The sequence below is a fragment of the Sinocyclocheilus grahami genome, unplaced genomic scaffold (assembly GCF_001515645.1).
Source record: "Sinocyclocheilus grahami isolate Dianchi unplaced genomic scaffold, SAMN03320097.WGS_v1.1 scaffold1255.1, whole genome shotgun sequence".
NCBI classification, from domain to species: Eukaryota; Metazoa; Chordata; class Actinopteri; order Cypriniformes; family Cyprinidae; genus Sinocyclocheilus; species Sinocyclocheilus grahami.
The window spans coordinates 91,492-112,990 of NW_015506434.1; the positions used below are offsets into that span (position 1 = coordinate 91,492).

At 35.5% G+C, this 21,499-nt stretch overlaps 1 protein-coding gene across 3 annotated transcripts in view; it reads right to left on the reverse strand.

Moving 5' to 3' along the window:
• Window positions 1-3,735: 3,735 nt before the first annotated feature.
• The window catches only part of cert1b (ceramide transporter 1b), a 46,126-nt gene continuing 28,362 nt past the window's right edge, over window positions 3,736-21,499 (reverse strand). Inside the window, exons 4-18 of one of the 3 annotated variants that reach the window (XM_016254501.1) lie at window positions 16,270-16,377; window positions 16,035-16,173; window positions 15,590-15,673; window positions 14,448-14,605; window positions 13,075-13,167; window positions 12,902-12,988; window positions 11,531-11,623; window positions 11,317-11,397; window positions 9,974-10,069; window positions 9,761-9,893; window positions 8,527-8,597; window positions 8,308-8,436; window positions 6,941-7,070; window positions 6,689-6,823; window positions 3,736-4,767 (exon numbers count right to left, since the gene is read on the reverse strand). In XM_016254501.1, the coding sequence (XP_016109987.1) occupies window positions 6,696-6,823; window positions 6,941-7,070; window positions 8,308-8,436; window positions 8,527-8,597; window positions 9,761-9,893; window positions 9,974-10,069; window positions 11,317-11,397; window positions 11,531-11,623; window positions 12,902-12,988; window positions 13,075-13,167; window positions 14,448-14,605; window positions 15,590-15,673; window positions 16,035-16,173; window positions 16,270-16,377 (1,530 nt within the window). In that variant the 3' untranslated portion in view covers window positions 3,736-4,767; window positions 6,689-6,695. The remainder of the gene's footprint in view (window positions 4,768-6,688; window positions 6,824-6,940; window positions 7,071-8,307; window positions 8,437-8,526; window positions 8,598-9,760; window positions 9,894-9,973; window positions 10,070-11,316; window positions 11,398-11,530; window positions 11,624-12,901; window positions 12,989-13,074; window positions 13,168-14,447; window positions 14,606-15,589; window positions 15,674-16,034; window positions 16,174-16,269; window positions 16,378-21,499) is intronic. The other 2 variants (XM_016254503.1, XM_016254502.1) reach the window with 2 other exon arrangements.

The window sequence follows — 21,499 nt, forward strand, 5'->3', positions numbered from 1 at the left end:
TGAAAATTCCAGAAAATGGGACATAAAAACCGTCTTTTTTTGCACACTGGCGGACAGTTTCTAGATTAAATCATGATCTCAGATCAGAGTTTGATGGGGGATTTTTCAGTTTGGATCTTCAGGTTATGAATGAATGTATTTAATTCATGTGTTCGGTTAATCACGCCAAAATCACTGTGACAAAGTCCACTGACGGACCTTATAAACGAGGTGCTCCTGTACTTTAATAATAGTAATTTGAGTTTATGAATCTGAGTGTGAATGTGGATGTTTGCACTATTTGTATTATGTGTGTTCCTAAAGAAATGGGTCTGAATTCTTGACTAAAGTGCTTCAGCTTTTCTCAACAAAAGCAAATCCTTTCACTTTCTGACAAAAGTGCTGATGAAGCCATATCTTTGTCTTTTAATCTTGCTTCGTCTTGCTTCCTTCCTGCTAAACCACTGATCAGATGAGCACGTTTTTAAATTCAGTATTTTTGTTGAACTCTTAAATGCATTAAACTGGACAAATAAACATGTAAAACACGAGTATTAGCTGCATTCTGTGCAAAATATATATTTTTAAGCAAGAATAGCCTTCAAGCATAATTCAATTTGATTTAACTCGATGCACAGCCTGTTAAATTGTAGTCTCTTTAAATGTAGTCCTTATTTTGTCATGTCACATTAATAAAAGGGCAAAAATAGCATCTAATTTTTCAGTTGACAATGCAAATCAAGCCCAAGATTATTTATACATAGTATTTTTTGTTTTAAACATAATTTAAGTCTTTGTAAAAACATGACATAAAACCAAGAATAAATGCACGTTTGCTTTAACATATCCAAGGTTCACTTCTACTGTATAAAGTTAGTTTTTCACAAATTGTATTGGAATTGGAACCAGTGGTTTGAAGCGCTTATCACACTGCCAAAGTCACACGATTTCATTAACCTGTTTAGAAATATTCTGACACTTTAATGGTATAGAGGTCTGTTTTTTGGAGCTCGATTACACAAATGCTTTTTAATAGTAAGGAGGACTTTTATGCTATGAAATTTGCAGAATGTTTTAATGGTACAACGACTTAGTATGTCAAAGGATCAAGAAAAATGTGATTTTTCATGTCATAACCCCTTTAAAATCTGCAGTTTTATACAAGTATGCACGCAGAATGGGGCAGGGCTATACACATCGCTCTGCCCACAATGCATTTCATTGGTTATTGGCAAAGTACTCAATAATAGACTGTGTAACTGTTTAACAACAAATGAAATATTACAAACAAGCAAATGTATTATACATAAAAAATATACACTTTAAACAATCTATCTTGAGGCTGAATGTGAAAAATGATTATTTGTGGTTTTCTTAAACTCCTGAATAGAACCGTATGCATTAACTGCACAAAGAAATGCAGGACACACGAGTCAGGGGTGCAGAAAGATGTCAATCATTTTATTCCTCTCTACACAGGGCCGCGGTGCCGCCCTCTATTCACAGTACATGTTCATCCTGACACCTTTAGTGTGACACTTCATTATGTACACGAAACATCTGAACCCAATGACATTACATTCAGTGCAAATGCAACTAATAACACACTAGACTATTAGACAGACGCGTGTCTCGGCCGCACACACAAGCAGAACGCCTCTCCTGATTGGCTGTTTCCACCGAAATCCGCTCCAATCAGCAAGCGGTCACCTCGGTGGGGAAATCAGGTGTACGTTTGGTAAAGTAACACATTCAGCTTCATGGTTTCATTCCGGTGGATTCGTACATTCGGGTTCGGCGGGTCTGGAATGTTTACGTTGTTTTATAAATCTCACCTGGTGGAAACGTTACCGTAAATACTGGGATGTCGTGTTGTGCGCCCGCTCGACTCGTCATACAGCGTCTTTAACAGTCTATCATGGGAACAGTTGGCCAATGGAAATGTATAGCAAAAACTGTAAAAGCTCTTGTTTTGCAAAAAAATATTTTCTTGCTCAGTATTTTTGTCTGAAAAAAAAATTAAATTAATTCAAAGGGAAAACTGAAAAGATATATTTTCTTGTTTTAAGCATAAACTTAGTTTTGATCAAGTCATTTTATTTACTGCAGAAGCAAAATTAATGCAACATTTTTTTCCGAAAATTAAATTAGAATTAAAACAATAATATTTGACAGTGGGCTAAAAAAAATTTATGTATTTTAAAGAGAAAAATATTTTTTAACCCATTGACAGATGTATTATATATATATATATATATACACACACACACATATATATATATATATATACCCAGAAAACAAGACTTAATATCTTAAGTAATTTATTTTATACTGTAGATGCAAAATGGCAAACCTTTTCTGAAAAATAGATCAAAATTAAGTGACATTATGCTTAAAACAAGAAAAAATATCAGTTAGTGGGCTTTAACAAAAACAAAAAAAAATTTAATTAAAAGGGGAATTTTTTTTTTTTTAACCCTGACAGATTTTTTTTCATATTATAAGCATAAAATACTTTTTATCCTTTTTTTCAGACTTAATATCTTAAGTAATTTTATTTACTGTAGATGTAAAATGTCTGAAAACATGTTTCTGCTAAAAGTATAAAAATGAAGTGAATTCATGCTTAAATCAGTTGGTCATTTTGCTTCTCAAGTACTCGTATCTTGATTTAAGAATTTGTAGATATTTTTACTGGAAAACAATACAAAAATACTGAGTAAGAACTTCATATTTGACCAGTTTGTGCCTTTTAAGATTGTTTACTAATGCTTGAGATTTAAATGTTCACTTTGGAAGAATAAATTAAATCAAGAAAAAATAAATAAAAGCAACTAATTCTACCTGATCTACAACTACATATGAGCTACGCCCCAAATTGAAACCGCATCTCCCTATTGGACAGAGAATTTGATTGGTGTCAGGGCTTCTCCAATAAGAAGACAACACATTCTAACATGAGGTAAGAAATCAATGTGAAATGATCTTTGTATAAACACTAAAGGACGCCAGGTTGGTTTGTGGCTGTAGTTTGGGCTGAACAATCGGCAAGATCAATAATGAGGCACTTTTCTAGAAATGTTTGAGTCGGTACACACCTCTCAGTCACACACACACACTCACACACTAAGGCATATGGAGTTGGATTAGTCAGGCAAAAGCGTCGACTGACGATCTGAAGCAATAATTAAATTATATACAAATAATATGTACGCAACGTTCATCTGACATATTAAACATTTCTGCCGGTTACGATCGATCTGGAATTGTGCTACAGTATATCAGCTGCTGAGAGACGGATATAATTAAATCGCCAAAGAAATGAAGCGTCTCCTCGTCAGCGGCAGATGCTGCGCTTCATAAAAGAGACGGCCAACATCGAGACGAAAGACAGGTTCATAGAGTTCACTCACAAACATGCCTTTGATTTCCCCCAAACAGCGATTATACGAGGACTATGAAAGCAAAGCTGAAATGTTTGTTCAAACAGGAAAATAACAGGACTAAAACAGAGCCGGTCTCGAGTGTTCAGCTTCAAAACTCTCCGTTATATATATATATATATATATATATATACTTCCCATCTCACTTACTTACATACATACATACATACATATATATTCATATCAATGTAGATCTCAGCCAGAAAACATGGGACAGACTTTGACGTTGGGCATCTCTAGTCCTCTGCCTGTGTGAGCTAGTGTGGTGCTACAGAACGGCATCAAGCGTCTACCGCCGGGCTCAATAAATAAAAGCAACTAATTCTACCTGATCTACAACTACATATGAGCTACGCCCCAAATTGAAACCGCATCTCCCTATTGGACAGAGAATTTGATTGGTGTCAGGGCTTCTCCAATAAGAAGACAACACATTCTAACATGAGGTAAGAAATCAATGTGAAATGATCTTTGTATAAACACTAAAGGACGCCAGGTTGGTTTGTGGCTGTAGTTTGGGCTGAACAATCGGCAAGATCAATAATGAGGCACTTTTCTAGAAATGTTTGAGTCGGTACACACCTCTCAGTCACACACACACACACACACTAAGGCATATGGAGTTGGATTAGTCAGGCAAAAGCGTCGACTGACGATCTGAAGCAATAATGAAATTATATACAAATAATATGTACGCAACGTTCATCTGACATATTAAACATTTCTGCCGGTTACGATCGATCTGGAATTGTGCTACAGTATATCAGCTGCTGAGAGACGGATATAATTAAATCGCCAAAGAAATGAAGCGTCTCCTCGTCAGCGGCAGATGCTGCGCTTCATAAAAGAGACGGCCAACATCGAGACGAAAGACAGGTTCATAGAGTTCACTCACAAACATGCCTTTGATTTCCCCCAAACAGCGATTATACGAGGACTATGAAAGCAAAGCTGAAATGTTTGTTCAAACAGGAAAATAACAGGACTAAAACAGAGCCGGTCTCGAGTGTTCAGCTTCAAAACTCTCCGTTATATATATATATATATATACATATATACTTCCCATCTCACTTACTTACATACATACATACATACATATATATTCATATCAATGTAGATCTCAGCCAGAAAACATGGGACAGACTTTGACGTTGGGCATCTCTAGTCCTCTGCCTGTGTGAGCTAGTGTGGTGCTACAGAACGGCATCAAGCGTCTACCGCCGGGCTCCCTGTGGCAGCGGGATTCAGAAGAGTCTGGAGAAGAGACGTGATGAGTCTTCGGTGTCGCTAGAGGAGTGTGCGGGAACCAGAGGCGCTCATGCACACCGACAGCAGAACTGGGGAACTGCCAAGAACAATAAATAATAAAAACGAATTTCAGAATTATGATAATAATGCAGTAAGTATTTAACATATGTGACCCTGGACCACAAAACTATATAAGGGTACATTTTTCGAAATTGAGATTTATACATCATCTGAAAGCTTTGTTAGGATAGCACAATATTTGGCCGAGATACAACTATTTGAAAATCTGGAATCTGAGGGTGCAAAAAAATCTAAATATTGAGAAAATCATCTTTAAAGTTGTCCAAATTAAGGTCTTAGCAATGCATATTACGAATAAAAAAATAGGTTTTGATATATTTACGGTAGGAAATTTACAAAATATCTTCATGGAACATGATCTTTACTTAATATCCTAATGATTTTTGGCATAAAAGAAAAATCTATAATTTTGACACATACAATGTATTGTTGGCTATTGCTACAAATATACCCCAGCGACTTAACACTGCTTTTGTGCTGCAGGGTCACATATATAGCAAAATTATTAATAATAATAATAATAATAATAAACATGACAACTAATTAAAAACCTAATACAAATAATAGTAGTAAAAATAATATTATATATCAAATAATAATATATATTATTAAATACATAAATAGTAAAAAAATACTATTTAATACTATTTTATTATATATTTAATAACATGATAATAACATACTAAAACATACATATGTAGCGTCTGGACCACTCCAACACACAATATATATTTTGTTAGCTAGATTTCACAAATACTTTGTAACACCCCAGGACGCCGAACAAGACCCTGGTTCCATGGTAACCCGATACATTTACAACCTTGTGGAATGCGAGCCGGCTCTCATTCTGCTTTCTCCAGAAACAAGGGGTACAAATGCACAGGAGAAATGGACTGTTCTACTAATTAATTCATAGGAAAACCTTCTTTGAATGAACACCCATTTTCTTCAGGCTACAAATATACCCCAGTGACTTAAGACTGCTTTTGTGCTCCAGGGTCACATATATAGCAAAATTATTAATAATAATAATAATAATAAACATGACAACTAATTAAAAACCTAATACAAATAATAGTAGTAAAAATAATATTATATATCAAATAATAATATATATTATTAAATACATAAATAGTAAAAAAATACTATTTAATACTATTTTATTATATATTTAATAACATGATAATAACATACTAAAACATACATATGTAGCGTCTGGACCACTCCAACACACAATATATATTTTGTTAGCTAGATTTCACAAATACTTTGTAACACCCCAGGACGCCGAACAAGACCCTGGTTTCATGGTAACCCGATACATTTACAACCTTGTGGAATGCGAGCCGGCTCTCATTCTGCTTTCTCCAGAAACAAGGGGTACAAATGCACAGGAGAAATGGACTGTTCTACTAATTAATTCATAGGAAAACCTTCTTTGAATGAACACCCATTTTCTTCAGGCCAGTGTGTATATTATTGCTGTGTTGTATTTAATCTGATCTGTTGTATTATAGACTATTTTTATCCGTGCTTACGATAAACATAACTAGTTATGGTTAATTATTCATATTTCCCCATGAGCTGATTAGCTACACATAATACTAAAATAAAAATAAATAAAACCGTAATAGTAATATTAATAAAATTATTAAATATATAATAAGTATTAAAACACAAAATTATTAAATATATAATAACATAACTATTAAAATACATAACAATAACAACAGTAATAATAATAATATATTATTATTAAATATATAAGAACATAAATCGTAAAATACATTACAACAACAATGTAATAAATAAAATAAAAATCTAACCAAAAATAATAAGGATATTTAATGAAATGTAAAAGTCTGACTCTGGCTAACATCTTTTTCAGTACTGCTGTCATATAAACTCTGAAGGTCATCAGATGCAGTTTGGTGCACCTGGTGCTCAGAAGAGGATGGGCTTTCCCGCTGTTTTCTCCTGGACGTAGGAAGTGAAGCGCTTGAGGAATTTGGGATATTCTCTTTTCGCGACGGCCCTCAGGACAGACGCAGGAGCCCAGCCGCCGGGATTCACTGCAGCCACAACAAACAAACTTATTTATATATTCATATATTAAATGTTAATATATTTGTATCTTATGTGATTTAGTAGCTATTCTATGAAGATTGTAGGTGAGAGGTTTCTCTAACCATTGGCCACGTATGTGATTTTGCACAGGATGTTGTCTCTGCTGATCTCTTTGTCTCCCTCAGGTGGACTGACCAGCGTCTGGCAGATCATCGCAACGTTGATTTTAGCACGAACGCATCTGTTGTTTGGCTACACAAGGACAAAAACAATTAAACATCATAAATGAAAATAATACAACTTTGTAATTTTTTCATCTAGAGAAAATAATCCTGCTTGCTTACTGTATCATAGAATGTCTCCATAATATATATATATATATATATATACACTACCGGTCAAAAGTTTGGGATCAGTAATGTTTTTTAAAGAAGTCTCTTCTGCTCATCAAGGCTGCATTTATTTGATCAAAAATACAGAAAAAAAACAGTAATCTTGCAAAATGTTATTACAATATAAAATAATGTTTTTTATTTTAATATCCTTTAAAACATAATTTATTTCTGTGATGCAAAGCTGAATTTCCATCATCATTACTGCAGTATAAAGTGTCACATGATCTTTAAGAAATCATTCTAATATGCTGATTTATTATTAGAATTATCAATGTTTGGCAACAGTTGTGCTGCCAAATATTTTTTTGGAAGCTGTGATACTTTTTTTTCAGGATTCTTAGATGAATAAAAAGTTAAAAAGAACAGCATTTTTAAAAATATATAAATCTTTTCTAACAATATACATCTTTGGTATCACTTCTTAACAATTTAACACATCCTTGCTGAATAAAAGTTTAAAAAACCTTTTCAAAAAAAGAAAGAATAAATATGTACTGATCACAAACTTTTGAACAGTAGTGTATATTGTTAGAAAAGATTTATATGTTAAATAAATGCTCTTTTTTTAAAAACTTTTTATTCATCAAAGAATCCTGAAAAAAAGTATCACAGGTTCCAAAAAAATATTAAGCAGCACAACAGTTTCCAGCACTGATAATAAATCAGCATATTATACTGATTTCTGAAGATCATGTGACACTGAAGACTGGAGTAATGATGCTGAAAATACAGCTGCACATCACAGAAATACATTAGATTTTAAAGTATATTAAAATAGAAACCATTATTTTATATTGTAATAACATTTTGCAAGATTACAGTTTTTTTCTGTATTTTTGATCAAATAAATGCAGCCTTGATGAGCAGAAGAGACTCCTGTAAAAAACATAAAAAATCGTTCTGATACCAAACTTTTGACCGGTAGTGTATATATATAAAATGGAGAATTAAATGAAGTGGATGCACAAAATCTGAATCAATTTAAAATGTTTAATGCACCATAAATGCATTAAACGGTGCACCAAACTCGTTAAACTGCTTCTGCTACTACACAAACAGATTGACTCAGCGGTTGCCATGGAGACCAGACTCACCTGGGCATTTTCGTGCTCGACTGAGAAGTTACAGACGAGCCATGTGTCTGGATCGTTTTCGTTATTGGCCATAATCTTACGAATGGCAGACAGGTACAAGACGTCTCTCTGGGACGCTGGCCACACTCTCTACACGGACGCAAACACAAGATGATCTGTCAGAATCAATCAAATCACTATAAAGAAGTGCTTCACTTAGAAAGCATGCTCTCTTCTCACCTTATGAGTCTGGTAGATGATGATGGCGTTATCGGACAGCGTTTCCACGATGTTGAAGTTTTCAACAGTAGCTGGAGACAGACAAAAATGAGAGCTGATAAAGCTAAACTCAAGAGAAGAGTACACACAGAGGTACTAGACGATGACGAGTAATTCTACCCAAGATGCATCACTATCGACTGGGCCAGTGATCATTAGGAGGTGCTGCTGAATCATCTGGACAGTGAAAGTGTTCTGGTAATTCACTGTATTAAAGCATGTAAAAGCGTGGTAAGAGTATATGCTGCTTACACAGGCCAAACTGTGCTTAGTCATCGAACGTGCTCCATTAATAATGATATGATACAGTAGAAGAGCTTTATTAGATTATATGAAGATGTGTGCCATCATACAAACCTGATTTTTCATGATATTTTGGAGTACAGTAAGATATTGATATGGCATTTAGTTGTACTCTACACCAGGTTTAACAAACTATTTATTTATTTTTTCAATTGATAATTAACAAATTGGTGAAATTAAATCTAAAAAGTAGACGAAAAACTTAAACATTTAAAATGCTATCATGACAACTAACTGAAATAAGTTTAAGTTAAAGCACTTAAATTACTAAGTGGAAATATATAAAAACTAAAACTGAACTAAAACTATATTAAACTAAAAATTTATAAAACACCAAAAATGACAAAAGCGTGTAATAAAATTACAAATTATTTTGAGGTGTTGCTATATTTTAATTTATTTTATGTTATGTACTGTGCTGTGTGAGATGCGTTGTGAACTAAATGGGACAATAAAGTTCAATTCAATTCAAGTTTATTTGTATAGCGCTTTCACAATACAAATCGTTGCAAAGCAGCTGTACAATATATGTTTCTACAATATATTTAGTAGTAGCTTACCAGTGGTGACTATGTCAGTAAAATTCGATTCTATTCCATTCTATTCTATTCTTTATCATGAATAAGAATATAATTATTTTTTGTAATCATTACATTTTCTAAAAGTGATCAATAGTTATTGAGCTACTGATTAAAGGTTTAGTGTAGACAAGTTCTTATTGATTCAGTACTGATCATGTTTTTGGTGCAAAGAACTTACAAATTAAGTGCATCTCAGAAAAAATGTTAATGCAACAGAAGTGATTTCAATGGCAGCTTTAAGCTAATGTCTAATACCGTGTTGTGTGTGTGTGTGTGTGTGTGTGTGTGTGTGCATATATATACACACTCACTCTCCCAATCGTTACGGACATCCGTGTCCCAGAAGTAGTGGCAGACCTCGTGACCTGTGACCCCTTTGACACAGTGTGTGGCCTTCAGAGGGTCCAGCACGATCCCGTTCTCCTCCACCTCCCGTCGGTACACCTGAGAGAGACAAACACACAGATGGAGAGTGACACAGGCATTCGATCAAAATAAATAATCAGACATTAGACCAAACTCACCTTCATCTCTCCCTCTTCCACCACCAGCTGCCAGTTAGCGTCTCCACCGACGTCCTGCAGGGAGTAGGTCATGTGATTCTGAACCATCTCCTCCACCTGTCCAAAACACAGCAGAACAACAAGGTCAGAGGTCATGCGCTCATTTAAGAGGATCTAGATCAGGGATCCGCAAATCTGGCCCACGAGATCCACTTTCCTGCAGAGTTTAGCTCTAATCATAATCAAACATGCTAATCAATGTCTTCAGGATCATTCGAAAATCACAGGTAGCTGATTTTGATCAGGGTTGGAAATAAACTCTGCAGCGCATTGGCCCTCCAGAGCAAGATTTGAGGAACCCTGATCCAGATTAATAACACTAAATGTGAACATTACACAATACTGACTAAATATGATAGCCAACATGAAACGGCTTTTACAAACCATTTCACTTCTGTAATTTGAGTTACTTCTGTATTTCTGAATGAAACAAAAAGAAAACTACTCCCTGCTCTAAAACGCCACCAGCACACACTTTTCGGAGGTCAAGTTGTTTCTCCAGACAATTGCCACGTATCCCAACGCTAACAGGCAATTTATATTATTCATTAAACTTTATTATATTAACCAGCACTAAACTACTGGATTTAGAACGGCTGCATTGCATATAAAAGCAGCCTGAAACAATGACTGTTTATTTAATGCAATTCATTAGCCCTTTATTTACATACTACAAATAAACACAGATAAATCTTTAATGATAAGACAAGGAACATGAATTTAAACAAATTAGCTCTATTTGGATTTCAAAGTGACTTAAAGTAAAATAATTCCAGGAAGGTATTGAACATGCAAATTATGATATTAAAAGCAATTAAAAAGTATTATTTGCTGCAACTTCAAATAGCAAAGACTCAGATACACAGGAAATAGAGATAAGGCAGACTATGTGGTTTTAATGTGCTGTTTAAACAGAACATGGTTATCCATCATGCAGACTTGCCAATAAAATGACTGGCTGTGTTTTAAAACCTAATGCGCTGCCAAGCCTGACAGCAGGTTTGGCCATTAGCACAGCATCATACCCACACTAAAATGATGACCTAAAATGCTGACTAATAGGGTTTTAAACACACACACACACACACATATATAGGTCTTTAAAGCATTTAAAAGCAGGACACTCTAATAAAATGTTTTAATGATGGCCAAAAAGTCTTGCTGACTAAGTAGGCAGCTCACTAGGGTTTGAAACGCAGCCATATCTACATGTTTACGAATGCATTGGTGATGTATCATTATGAATCTCATGCTGTAACAGCTGGTAGTGAGTGTTGGATGAGTGTGCTAGAGGGCGCTGTTACCTCAGCACTGAACCGGTGCTCATAGAGTGAAGGAGTGAAGGCTACAGCAGAAGATGAGAGAGAGCAAGGACGAGAGGGGGGCTACACAGGTGAGGAAGAAGAGAGAATGCAGCTTTATCAGGAACCCAAAAAAGAGACCAAGACGGGAAAACAGAGCACCACAGGGACACGAGAAGAGGTCTACAGACGACCATGACGAGAACAATGAGCTCACCTTCTCAGCGAATCGGTGAGAGCCCACGCTGGAGTAGACGTCTCCTGAAGGCACTGAACTGCTCCTCTGTATCCTGCTCTTCTCACACTGAGACTATAAAAACACACATACATTAATGATAAAAACATAGTAACAACTTGAAACACAATGTGTGAAACTGAATAATCAGAATAGAATGCACTGATGAATCCTGCTCAATAAGACTGGAGACATATTGAGACAATAAATAGACTATAAACTAAATTTTTTTAAATGTATTTGCTTTACATTTTTAAAAAGCTGAAAATATTTACATTTGCATTACATTTACATTTATGCATTTAGCAGATGCTATTTTTCCAAAGCGACACATCATGCTGTAAATGTGTCCCATTTGCAGAGTTTTAAAAATCAAATTTAAGACTTTAAGACCTTTTTAATACCTGCACAAATATTATGAACTGCAAAACAGGGTAACTGCAAGTTTTAAACTCAAGACATGTTTTATTCAATAAATACATATTGAATTGCAACTGGTACTAGTACTAATATATCAATATATACATAATAATATATAATTACATTTATAGGTCAATTGATATTGGATTTTGCTGATATTATAATATGTTTAAAGAAAGGCAATAAAAAGATTATTGAGAGCAAAGTCTATATATCAAATGTAATTAAATAATATCCAGAAAAAAGATTTTGTGCATAATGTGGAACTCTGAATTATAAACATGCCCCAAATAAGCCTGTAGAACTGGCAATTGTGATAAAAGTTTAAAGATTTGAACGTTTGAAAGTGAAGAAATTAAGACAAATATTAGTATTTGTAACTTGCAGTGTAAAATAAAATAATTAGGCCTATAAATATCAAATACATATGTGACCCTGGACCACAAAACCAGTCATAAGTGTAAATTTTTCAAAAATGAGATTTATACATAAATAAATAAACTTTCCATTGATGTATGGTTTGTTATGCTAGGACAATATTTGGCCAAGATACAACTATTTGAAAATCTGTAATCTGAGGGTGCAAAAAAAATCAAAATGTTGAGAAAATCTCCTTTAAAGTTGTCTAAATGAAGTCCTTAGCAATGCATATTACGAATCAAAAATTAAGTTTTGATATATTTACAGTAGGAAATTTACTAAATATCTTCATGGCACATGATCTTTACTTAAAATCCTAATGATTTTTGGCATAAAAGAAAAATCGATAATTTTGACCTATACAATGTATTTTTGGTTATTGCTACAAATATATCCGTGCTACTTATGACTGCTTTTGTGCTCCAGGGCCACATATATATATTATTTTATTTTACAACAGTTTACAAAAGCAATATATTTATATCCTCTTTTTTATCATTAAAGTTAGAACACCTGTTCTTCTATTTTGTCGTGTCTGTCCAGAGCGGCCTCCACGGCGTCAAAGAACTCGTCTTCATTGATCAGGCTGTTTGGACCCTCCTGATGGACAGAACAAGATGAACATCTCCATACAGTTTACTGCTCTTCCTACTTTGTAAAATTCATCAGCGCAAAACAAAACCCACCTCGTAATCGGGCCCTCCAAAATGAGACTTCTTCTTCAGCTCGGACAGGGCTGATTTATACGCCTCCTCCATCCTCCTCCTCTTCTCCATCTCCTGTAGAAAGCAAGAGAGGGGAACGGCTTTAGCTGACTAAACACTGCTGCTGTGATGTTTAATGTCTTGGCGTGAGTAGATCTTGTCTCGGTGTGAGACTGAATCGGTACAGGATTGTTCTGAAGCGCTCCATTGTTCAGACAGAAGCAAAACGCCCGTGTTCTCCTTCTGATTGTATGTGTCAGTATTATGCTGAATGCTGCTGACTGCGACACATTGGCAGACGGATTCAGCTCCACCTCTATCACACACAAACCCATTAAAACGTCTGGATGAACTTTTCTGCTAAAGATACCGCAGCAGTTATTCACAGAAACAACAGCTTTCCGTGTTTAAAAGTATGGCTTCCATTCATAAACAATCACCAAAACGATGACGCTATAACTATAGTAGTTAAAACAGGCTAAATGCACGTCTGAAAAGCTGTTTGCTGCATATTAATGAAAATTTACTAAATAATCCTGTCATGGAAAATGTTCTGATTGGCTCAAACTCTGATAGAAGACTTCTTACATCAGATTGTATCGGTGTTATTTTAGTATTTAGTATAAATAATATAAATATTTTAGTATTTTAATATTTATTAATATTTTTAATCCAGTTTTATTTTTAAATGTTCGGTTTTCATTTTAATTTTGGTTTATATAGTATTACAGTATTTATTACTATTTTTGAATCAGCCTTTATTTTTTATATTTTTTCATTTTAATTTTAATGTAAATTTTCGTAATTTTGTTATGCATTACTGCTTTAGTATTACAGTATTTATTAAGCATTTGATGCTTGTGTCGACTAGTCATGGGTCATGTGACTTCAGCTGCACTCATTCTGTCAATGGGTGACATTATTTTGTATGAAAACTTTTAAAAAACCAAATATATCCCACACTACAAGAATGTGAAACCGAACAGTCGACTTCTGCTCTAGGTGATTAGTATAATTAAGTAGTCATGGAAGCCCTACTTTGCTCTGCCAGCTAATGTACCAAATTTGTTCACATATAGCATCAATGCAAAACACTTCCGCCAAAGTTGCAACTCCTTTAGCTGGTGAATTGCCAGGGCTGATGTGCCATAATTTTGACACCAGATCTTGTTCATACATGACTTAACTGTGGGTGCTTTTTTAGCTTCACACTAATGTGTTTTATTTTCACAGTCAGGGAAAAATTTCACTCTGTCAGAAACACAATCACAACAGCAGCCTGCCAACGGAGCACTGAAATACAGAAACACCATCTCTCAGCTCAAGGACAAGCTCCAGACGTCCGTGTTTCGTACCTTATCCAGTCTCTTCTGCCAGCTGTCCTCTCTCTTCACCATCAGGTCGATGCAGTGAGAAAGTGTAGCCAAGATTCCCGCCGTGGTTGCCTTGAACGTGATGGCCTCTCCTTTAAAATCTATCCCATTAATGCCTTTATGACTCAAACACTGGAATACTGATGGGGAGAGAGAACAAATCCAGTCACACTCCTTGAAGGCACCTTAGAGGCATTAATTTGCCAGACAGTGTTACACAGTGTCAAAATCAGGCACAATGCAATAAAAAGTGATAAATCAAATCGCTTCCATGAGTATTTTTATTATTTATTTCTGAGTATTTATTCCAACCAGCAGTTGCCTGAGTTACATTTTCTATTTTAGTATTTTATATTACATTTATATTTATGTATTTTAAAACATATTATAAATGTATTATATAACTTTATATATATATATATATATATATATGTGTGTGTGCATTATATATCATAAAAATATATACATATATATTTGTATATATACAAAAAAATATATAAATATATATATACACACATAAATATATAAAATTAATTTGAAAGATTATATATATGTGTGTGTTTGTCTGTGTGAATATACATAAAAATAAACTATATATCATAAATAAATATATTTTATTTTTGTATTTATAAAATATATTTCAAAATATATGAAATATCTATAATAAGATATATATATGTTAAGTTATATATATGTTTTGTTAATTAAGTCCAAGTTTATATTAAGTTTATTAATTCATAAACATTTTGTTCTCAATAAAGACAAACAAACTTGTCATGCTTGGTTTGGACACGGTGCAAAACACCTGACGCTCTTTGTCATATTATACAAGAATAGAAACGGTATGATGACCACATTCAATTCAGCCATAAAGTATTTCCTCTTTAAAAAAAAAAAGTAGAAATGCATAACGCAATGAAAACATCTCAACACAGCTCCACTGGAGACATGCTGACCTTATGTTAGAGATTTCACACAATTCATTACAACAGGAGTGAGGGACAAACGGCTCATAATGTCAGTGGCGCCCCAGTACTGTCGTCTCGAGCTGAATCAGAGAGAATTCATTGAGCGTGAAAACCCGCTGATGTTCCCCACATGCAGAAATCAGTAGAGGCACTTACATTTCTCCTTGCTGCCGTTGTTGTTATGCAGGAATTCTCCATTGGAGCGAGTGGTAGGGAAACCATCTTCATCATCCTCCACGACTGAGCAGAGAAAACACACACAAACAGCCAGTATGAACTCATGGCCCTGTGGTTGGTGGTGCTCAGATCGGCCCACTCATATTCTGAGAGATGACACATACTGCATGTAGTACACAACGCTGAGAGATTTAGGGGAAGGACTAGGACGAACAAAAGAGGCAGCTGAATATTTGTGTGAATCAACAGACCCTTGTGTTGTAACAACAGATGCATCCAGAGCGAGCGAGAGCGACGGCACCCATGCAGAGGAATCTGGACATCGCTGCTGTCTGAATAAGGTTCAGCTTTGTCTAAACAGGTGTCAGCATATTCTATATCCTGATCTCTCCCTCATACACCAGAACAGACTCAGTCTACTCACTCTTGTCTCTCTGGAGCTCGTCTTTGGTCACGGCATCAGCGCAGCCATCAAAGTATTTCTGCAGTGTGTCCACCTGCCTACACAGGATGTCTCGAAACGTCTCCATCTCTGACAGCTTCTCTCGCAGACTGTGACCCTTCTGTGGGTCACAAACACAAACGTATGAATTCAGAGTAGGGAGGTATGACATAGTCACCATATTTGATCAATACTGGACATTTAATTTGGTTCTCACCTTAAAGGAGGAGGTGGAGGTGGCTGAGTATCCGCTGGTGGCTGATGTGAGGGACAGCATGGAGCCGTGTCTCCTCAAACTGGATTCAGAGCCATAACCAGACTCAGCCTAAACCCAGAGAGACAGAGACAGATAGAGAGAGAGAGGGGTTAATGTGATAATCAAATCTCTTCCATGTTAATAGTTAATAAATAAGTAGTAGTTTTAATAATAATAATAATAATAATAATAAGTTATTATTAAATTATAATGATAACCTACCAGCCATGTAAATATGATTTTTTAATATTAGAAAAACAAATATAAATTTATTACAACAAGTACATTATTATTTATGGGCTTAAAAACAAGATGCAAACAATCAGAATATTGTACCTGGTGGAGAGTGCCCAATGTAAACATGAAGCATGTGCCATTACCTATATTGTACTGTGGTACAGTTATGGAGGCCCTTCACAATGCAGAGGTCAGCTGCCTGCTCTGCCTATAGTTAGAAATTGCACTATAGTAAGCAGTGTTTAATAAACAGTTGTTTTACTAAATTCTGCTGAGGTGAAATTCAGTGCAGTCCTGTATCGTGATATGTATCGTATCGTGGCCGCTGTATCGTGATATGTATAGTATTGTGACATTGCTGGTGATACACAGCCCTACTATTTAATGCTCCTATAACTTTTATTAGGGTAAAAGAAACAGGAGGACATGATGATATTTACTATTTTTACACACCAGAGGCTTTTAAATTAATTGTGAATCTAAAATATGCGTGTTAGAGAATGTACAAATGGTTAACATTCTTTGTGTCATATCAGTCAGAAAAGCAGTTATGGGCTTTTTTTTAATTAATTTTTTTAGCTAACTTAGTTGTTATTCTTGGCCTAATAACTCTAGGTTTTCAAAAGCCCTTTAAAATTAAATATGTACACAGTTTGGATTAAATGAAAGTATAGTCAAATTTTTAAATTTGCATGTTTTTGTGTTTTGCTTTGGTACCGTGACAACACTATTGATAATAATTAGAAATGTTTCTTGAGCAGCAAATCAGCATATTAGAATGATTTCTGAAGGATCATGTGACACTGAAGACTGGGGTAATGATGCTGAAAATTTTATCACATAAATCAATTACATTTGAACAGATATTCACACAGAAAACAGCTCTTTTAAATTGTAAATAATATTTCACAATATTACTGTTTTCACTGTATTTTTGATCAAATAAATGCAGCCTTTGCTGAGCAGAAGACACTTCTTTTAAAAATATTTAAAATCTCACTGACAACAAACTTTTCAAAGGAGCTGTATATTCAGTTCATATTCACATTGATATTTACAAAAGTCAAACACAAACAGGACAAAAGCAACATAAACTGGTGAGTGTGAGTGTGAGAGAGTGAGAGTGAGAGTGAGAGTGAGAGTGAGAGAGAGAGTGAGAGAGAGAGAGAGAGAGAGAGAGAGAAAACTATTTCCACTACAGGATACTTCAATCACACACAGTCCAGAGAGTCACTTTCCATGAACTCAGAGCTCTCCTGTGGCTCATTTCATAAGTAACAGCCTCTGAAAATAGTTTCTCAGTTTATTTAGCAGCATAAACACACACAATGACCGTCTCCCCACGAGGCTTCTGAGCAGAGCATGACGGCACAAGCCCAGGTTACTGTATCTTTCCACCAGATGAACAAAAATTTGACCTCTGTACCACGTTAATAAATTCACCCAATCCAGCCAATCTGAAAGAGGGAATGAAATACGATCTGAAAATCAACTACTTCACCTCTGATGTTCCGCATACTGAAACGAATCCAGTGAACCGGAGTTCAGTCCGAACACGCACACACACACACGCACACAACACTAGGGGTGGGGGAAAAATTTGATTTCTTGGATGCATCACGATGCGAATGTGGACGATTCTGAATCAATTCACAAATGTCAAAAATCGATGTTCTAAACGTTAATTGACAACATAATATCGACGGAATGCAAAAGACGGAACTCTGAAGCGTGGAAGTGCAGTGCCCGGACAGTCTGTGGCGTGCACGTAAGAGACACATGATCAGGCACCCTCTGCATTAAAAGCTAGCGTATGGAAGCACTTTGGTTTAGAGCCCTGTGCGGGACTGTTTTCTTAAAGGTGCTGTATGTAGGATTGACACCGAGTGGTTGAACTAGGTATTGCAGACCAAATTCAAAATATTGGAGAGGGTTTTTTTTTCACCCGGCCCCTCCTCCACAGACACGCAGGTTGCCAGATTGACGACACCAACAGGAAGGAGCGCACTTGACGATGAATGAAATGAAATACGCTGTGTTTTCCGCCAACTGGCAACCTGGGGTGCCGAAATACAATTGGGTAAACTGGCAGTGGGTGGGTTTCACAAACCAAAACAGAGACCGCCATTCCGGCCCGGAACGCACATTTTCAAAGTAGAATAACTGACTGTAGCATTGTTTTTCAAATAAACAAGTATGTGAACTTAGCATGTTTCTTAAATATCTGCAAACATATTATGGTATTTTTAAGCTTTAGTAGAGTCGAAAACTTACATACAGCACCTTTAATCCCGCTCCTGCAATTTTTGTGTCCAGTCCTGCCCACTCTCGCACACATTCTTAATATTGTATATAATTTTTGGATCAGGGAGCCGCTATCAATATGAGGGGTATTGAAATCACTTGTGAATGATCGCTTGCAGTTCACTTTCACGATCATTCTGCATTCTGTAAAGGGAGCACATCTTACAACAGGGCTCCAGTCTCATTCTTTCCACTGGTCGCTCTTTTGCGACAAACTTTCTCAGTTGGTTGCACTAGCACATGATTTGGTAGCAATTTTCTTTTTGCTACAACATGTGATTAATCAATGCATGCTTATGAACTTTTATCATAGTTTATAGTAATATGGAAACGAAAGAGGTTAACATTCAACCTGTTCTTTTTCTGCAGTAGTATTTGTGATTTGAATTTTGTGAACGGGATTTTGCTGTGTTATAAGCCGGTCTTCGGATGCTTTCACTTTCAAATTCGCGATTTTGTTGTCAGGTTTTACAAGAAAAGATAATTTTCTTGATTTTAAGCAATCTGATTTGCTTACATACATCTATACATATTTCTCTTTTTAAGACTAAAAAGATGGATTCTTTGTTATTCTTAATTAAAAAGCACAACAACAATAAAACCGTAAGATACAATGACAAACTAGCTTACAATAAATTACAAAGACTAATAAATTACAGAACGTACAGAACGCCAGAGCGTGTACACATCCGGTGCGTGTGCTCAAAGCATTTGGACATAGTGGTGTATTAGAGGTAAAATATGATATAAATACTGTTCGGTTTCTCGCACAAACCGATCGTTTAGGGTCTTAGGACATCAATGTGTCGTCGCGAGCCGCAGGGTTTAATTTGGATTTGTCTGTGCATCTTTTTTTTTACTCTCATAGATTTTGTTACCATTGCCATGCATTATACGACTGACAGACTGCAACGGCTGGAGTTAAACATCTCCATTTGTGTTCTACTGAAGAAACAAAGTCACCTACATCTTGGATGCCCTGCGGGTAAGCAGATAAACATCACATTTTCATTTTTGGGTGAACTATCCCTTTAAGCTCTGCACAGTTCAAACGAGTAGCGCGGTTTCGTTATGCTTTCAGTTTCGTTTGCCGTTTGATGTTTCTCATATGCAACAGAAATGGCAGAGCTTACGAGTTGAACAATACGGTGGTCGTGCCAGTGCAACCGCACACAAAATTTAGTCGCACAGGCAGAAAAAATGGTCGCAGTCTGGAGCCCTGTTACAAGATCAGATATTTGTCAATGAGCTCAGGATCTGTTGAGCAGCAAATCCTCCAGCATGAACTTGTCAGTCATCTCTCTTTACTTTCGACCCCTGATCAGTGAAATCTGCCTCCTGCAGTTAGTGTTGAATGCAGGGTTGTCAAGTCCGCGTTCTTCTATGAAGTTGAAGGGAAAAAGGAGCTGGACAATAGCCACACTATATGCAAGTCGTGTCTATTATTTTTGGTTAGTGATTCAGAACATGCTTAAGTCTGTATTAATTTACTACAAGTATGCTGCTACAGGCACACATTTATTTTTCTGTTGGTTCTTTGCAATGCTGGGACATTTGCTGGTAAATGTAAACTTCCAGATGACTTGCCAAATCACTTCCATTTGGTTTTATTAATAAAAGATATTGGAAGTAAATTCATTATTGACCATTACAAATACTTTGCTTCAATAGTCACACAGTGAGAAAAAATAAAATCTGTATAGAAAAAAAGATGCATCGATAATCGTTTTATCATCACAGCCCACTAAATCATAATCGAATCGTGAGGTGCCTAGAGATTCCCACCCCTAACACACACACACACACACACACACACACACACACACACACACACACACACACACACTGAACACAAAGCCCAGAGAAATAGGAACACACACACACATACCTACACAAACAAACCTTTCCTGTAGATAAGAACTGCCTGTAAACACACACGACTTTACAGTCAAAACAATCTATTAATGTTAAATATACGTACACCTGTCAGAGCAGATAAGAGTCAAAATAACTGAATGGGGGAAAAAAATTATCAGTTTATCTATCACAAGATTTTACCCCAAAATACAGAAGAATTCATCTAGCTATATTCAATACGGGATACTAGTATACAATTTGCTGTATGCTATGTAGTATATACTCTTTCAAACCCAGTATGTAAAACAATTAGCGACACAACTGAACATTTTTGGCATTGGCAGAAACGGTTTTGGTGAAACGTCTATAAAAAATGTAGCTAAATATACGGACTGCATTACATACTCATTATATTTTTTTTATTTAACCAGATAGTGTTGTCTGAATCTAATGTATGTTTGAATAAATCTGTCATGAAAACTTTCATTTAGAATTAGAAACGTATGCACTTCACAATATGCTACATTGTTGTCACATGACATTACATATATTGCATGGTATTCTGCATATTTTTAATATCCATCTCTATTATTTCGCATTTTTAATCAAACTGTGTGAAATTGTCATTTGCAGGTCAATGAAATATTGAGTTAAGAAACATTAAAGCAGACATCACACTGGAAATTCAATGGTAAACCCGTTGCATTGTGGGATACTGTATAGCTCATTTTGGATATGAACATGGAAAAACTCATTGTGTGCACAGTATGTAGAATGAAGTATGCTATACTGA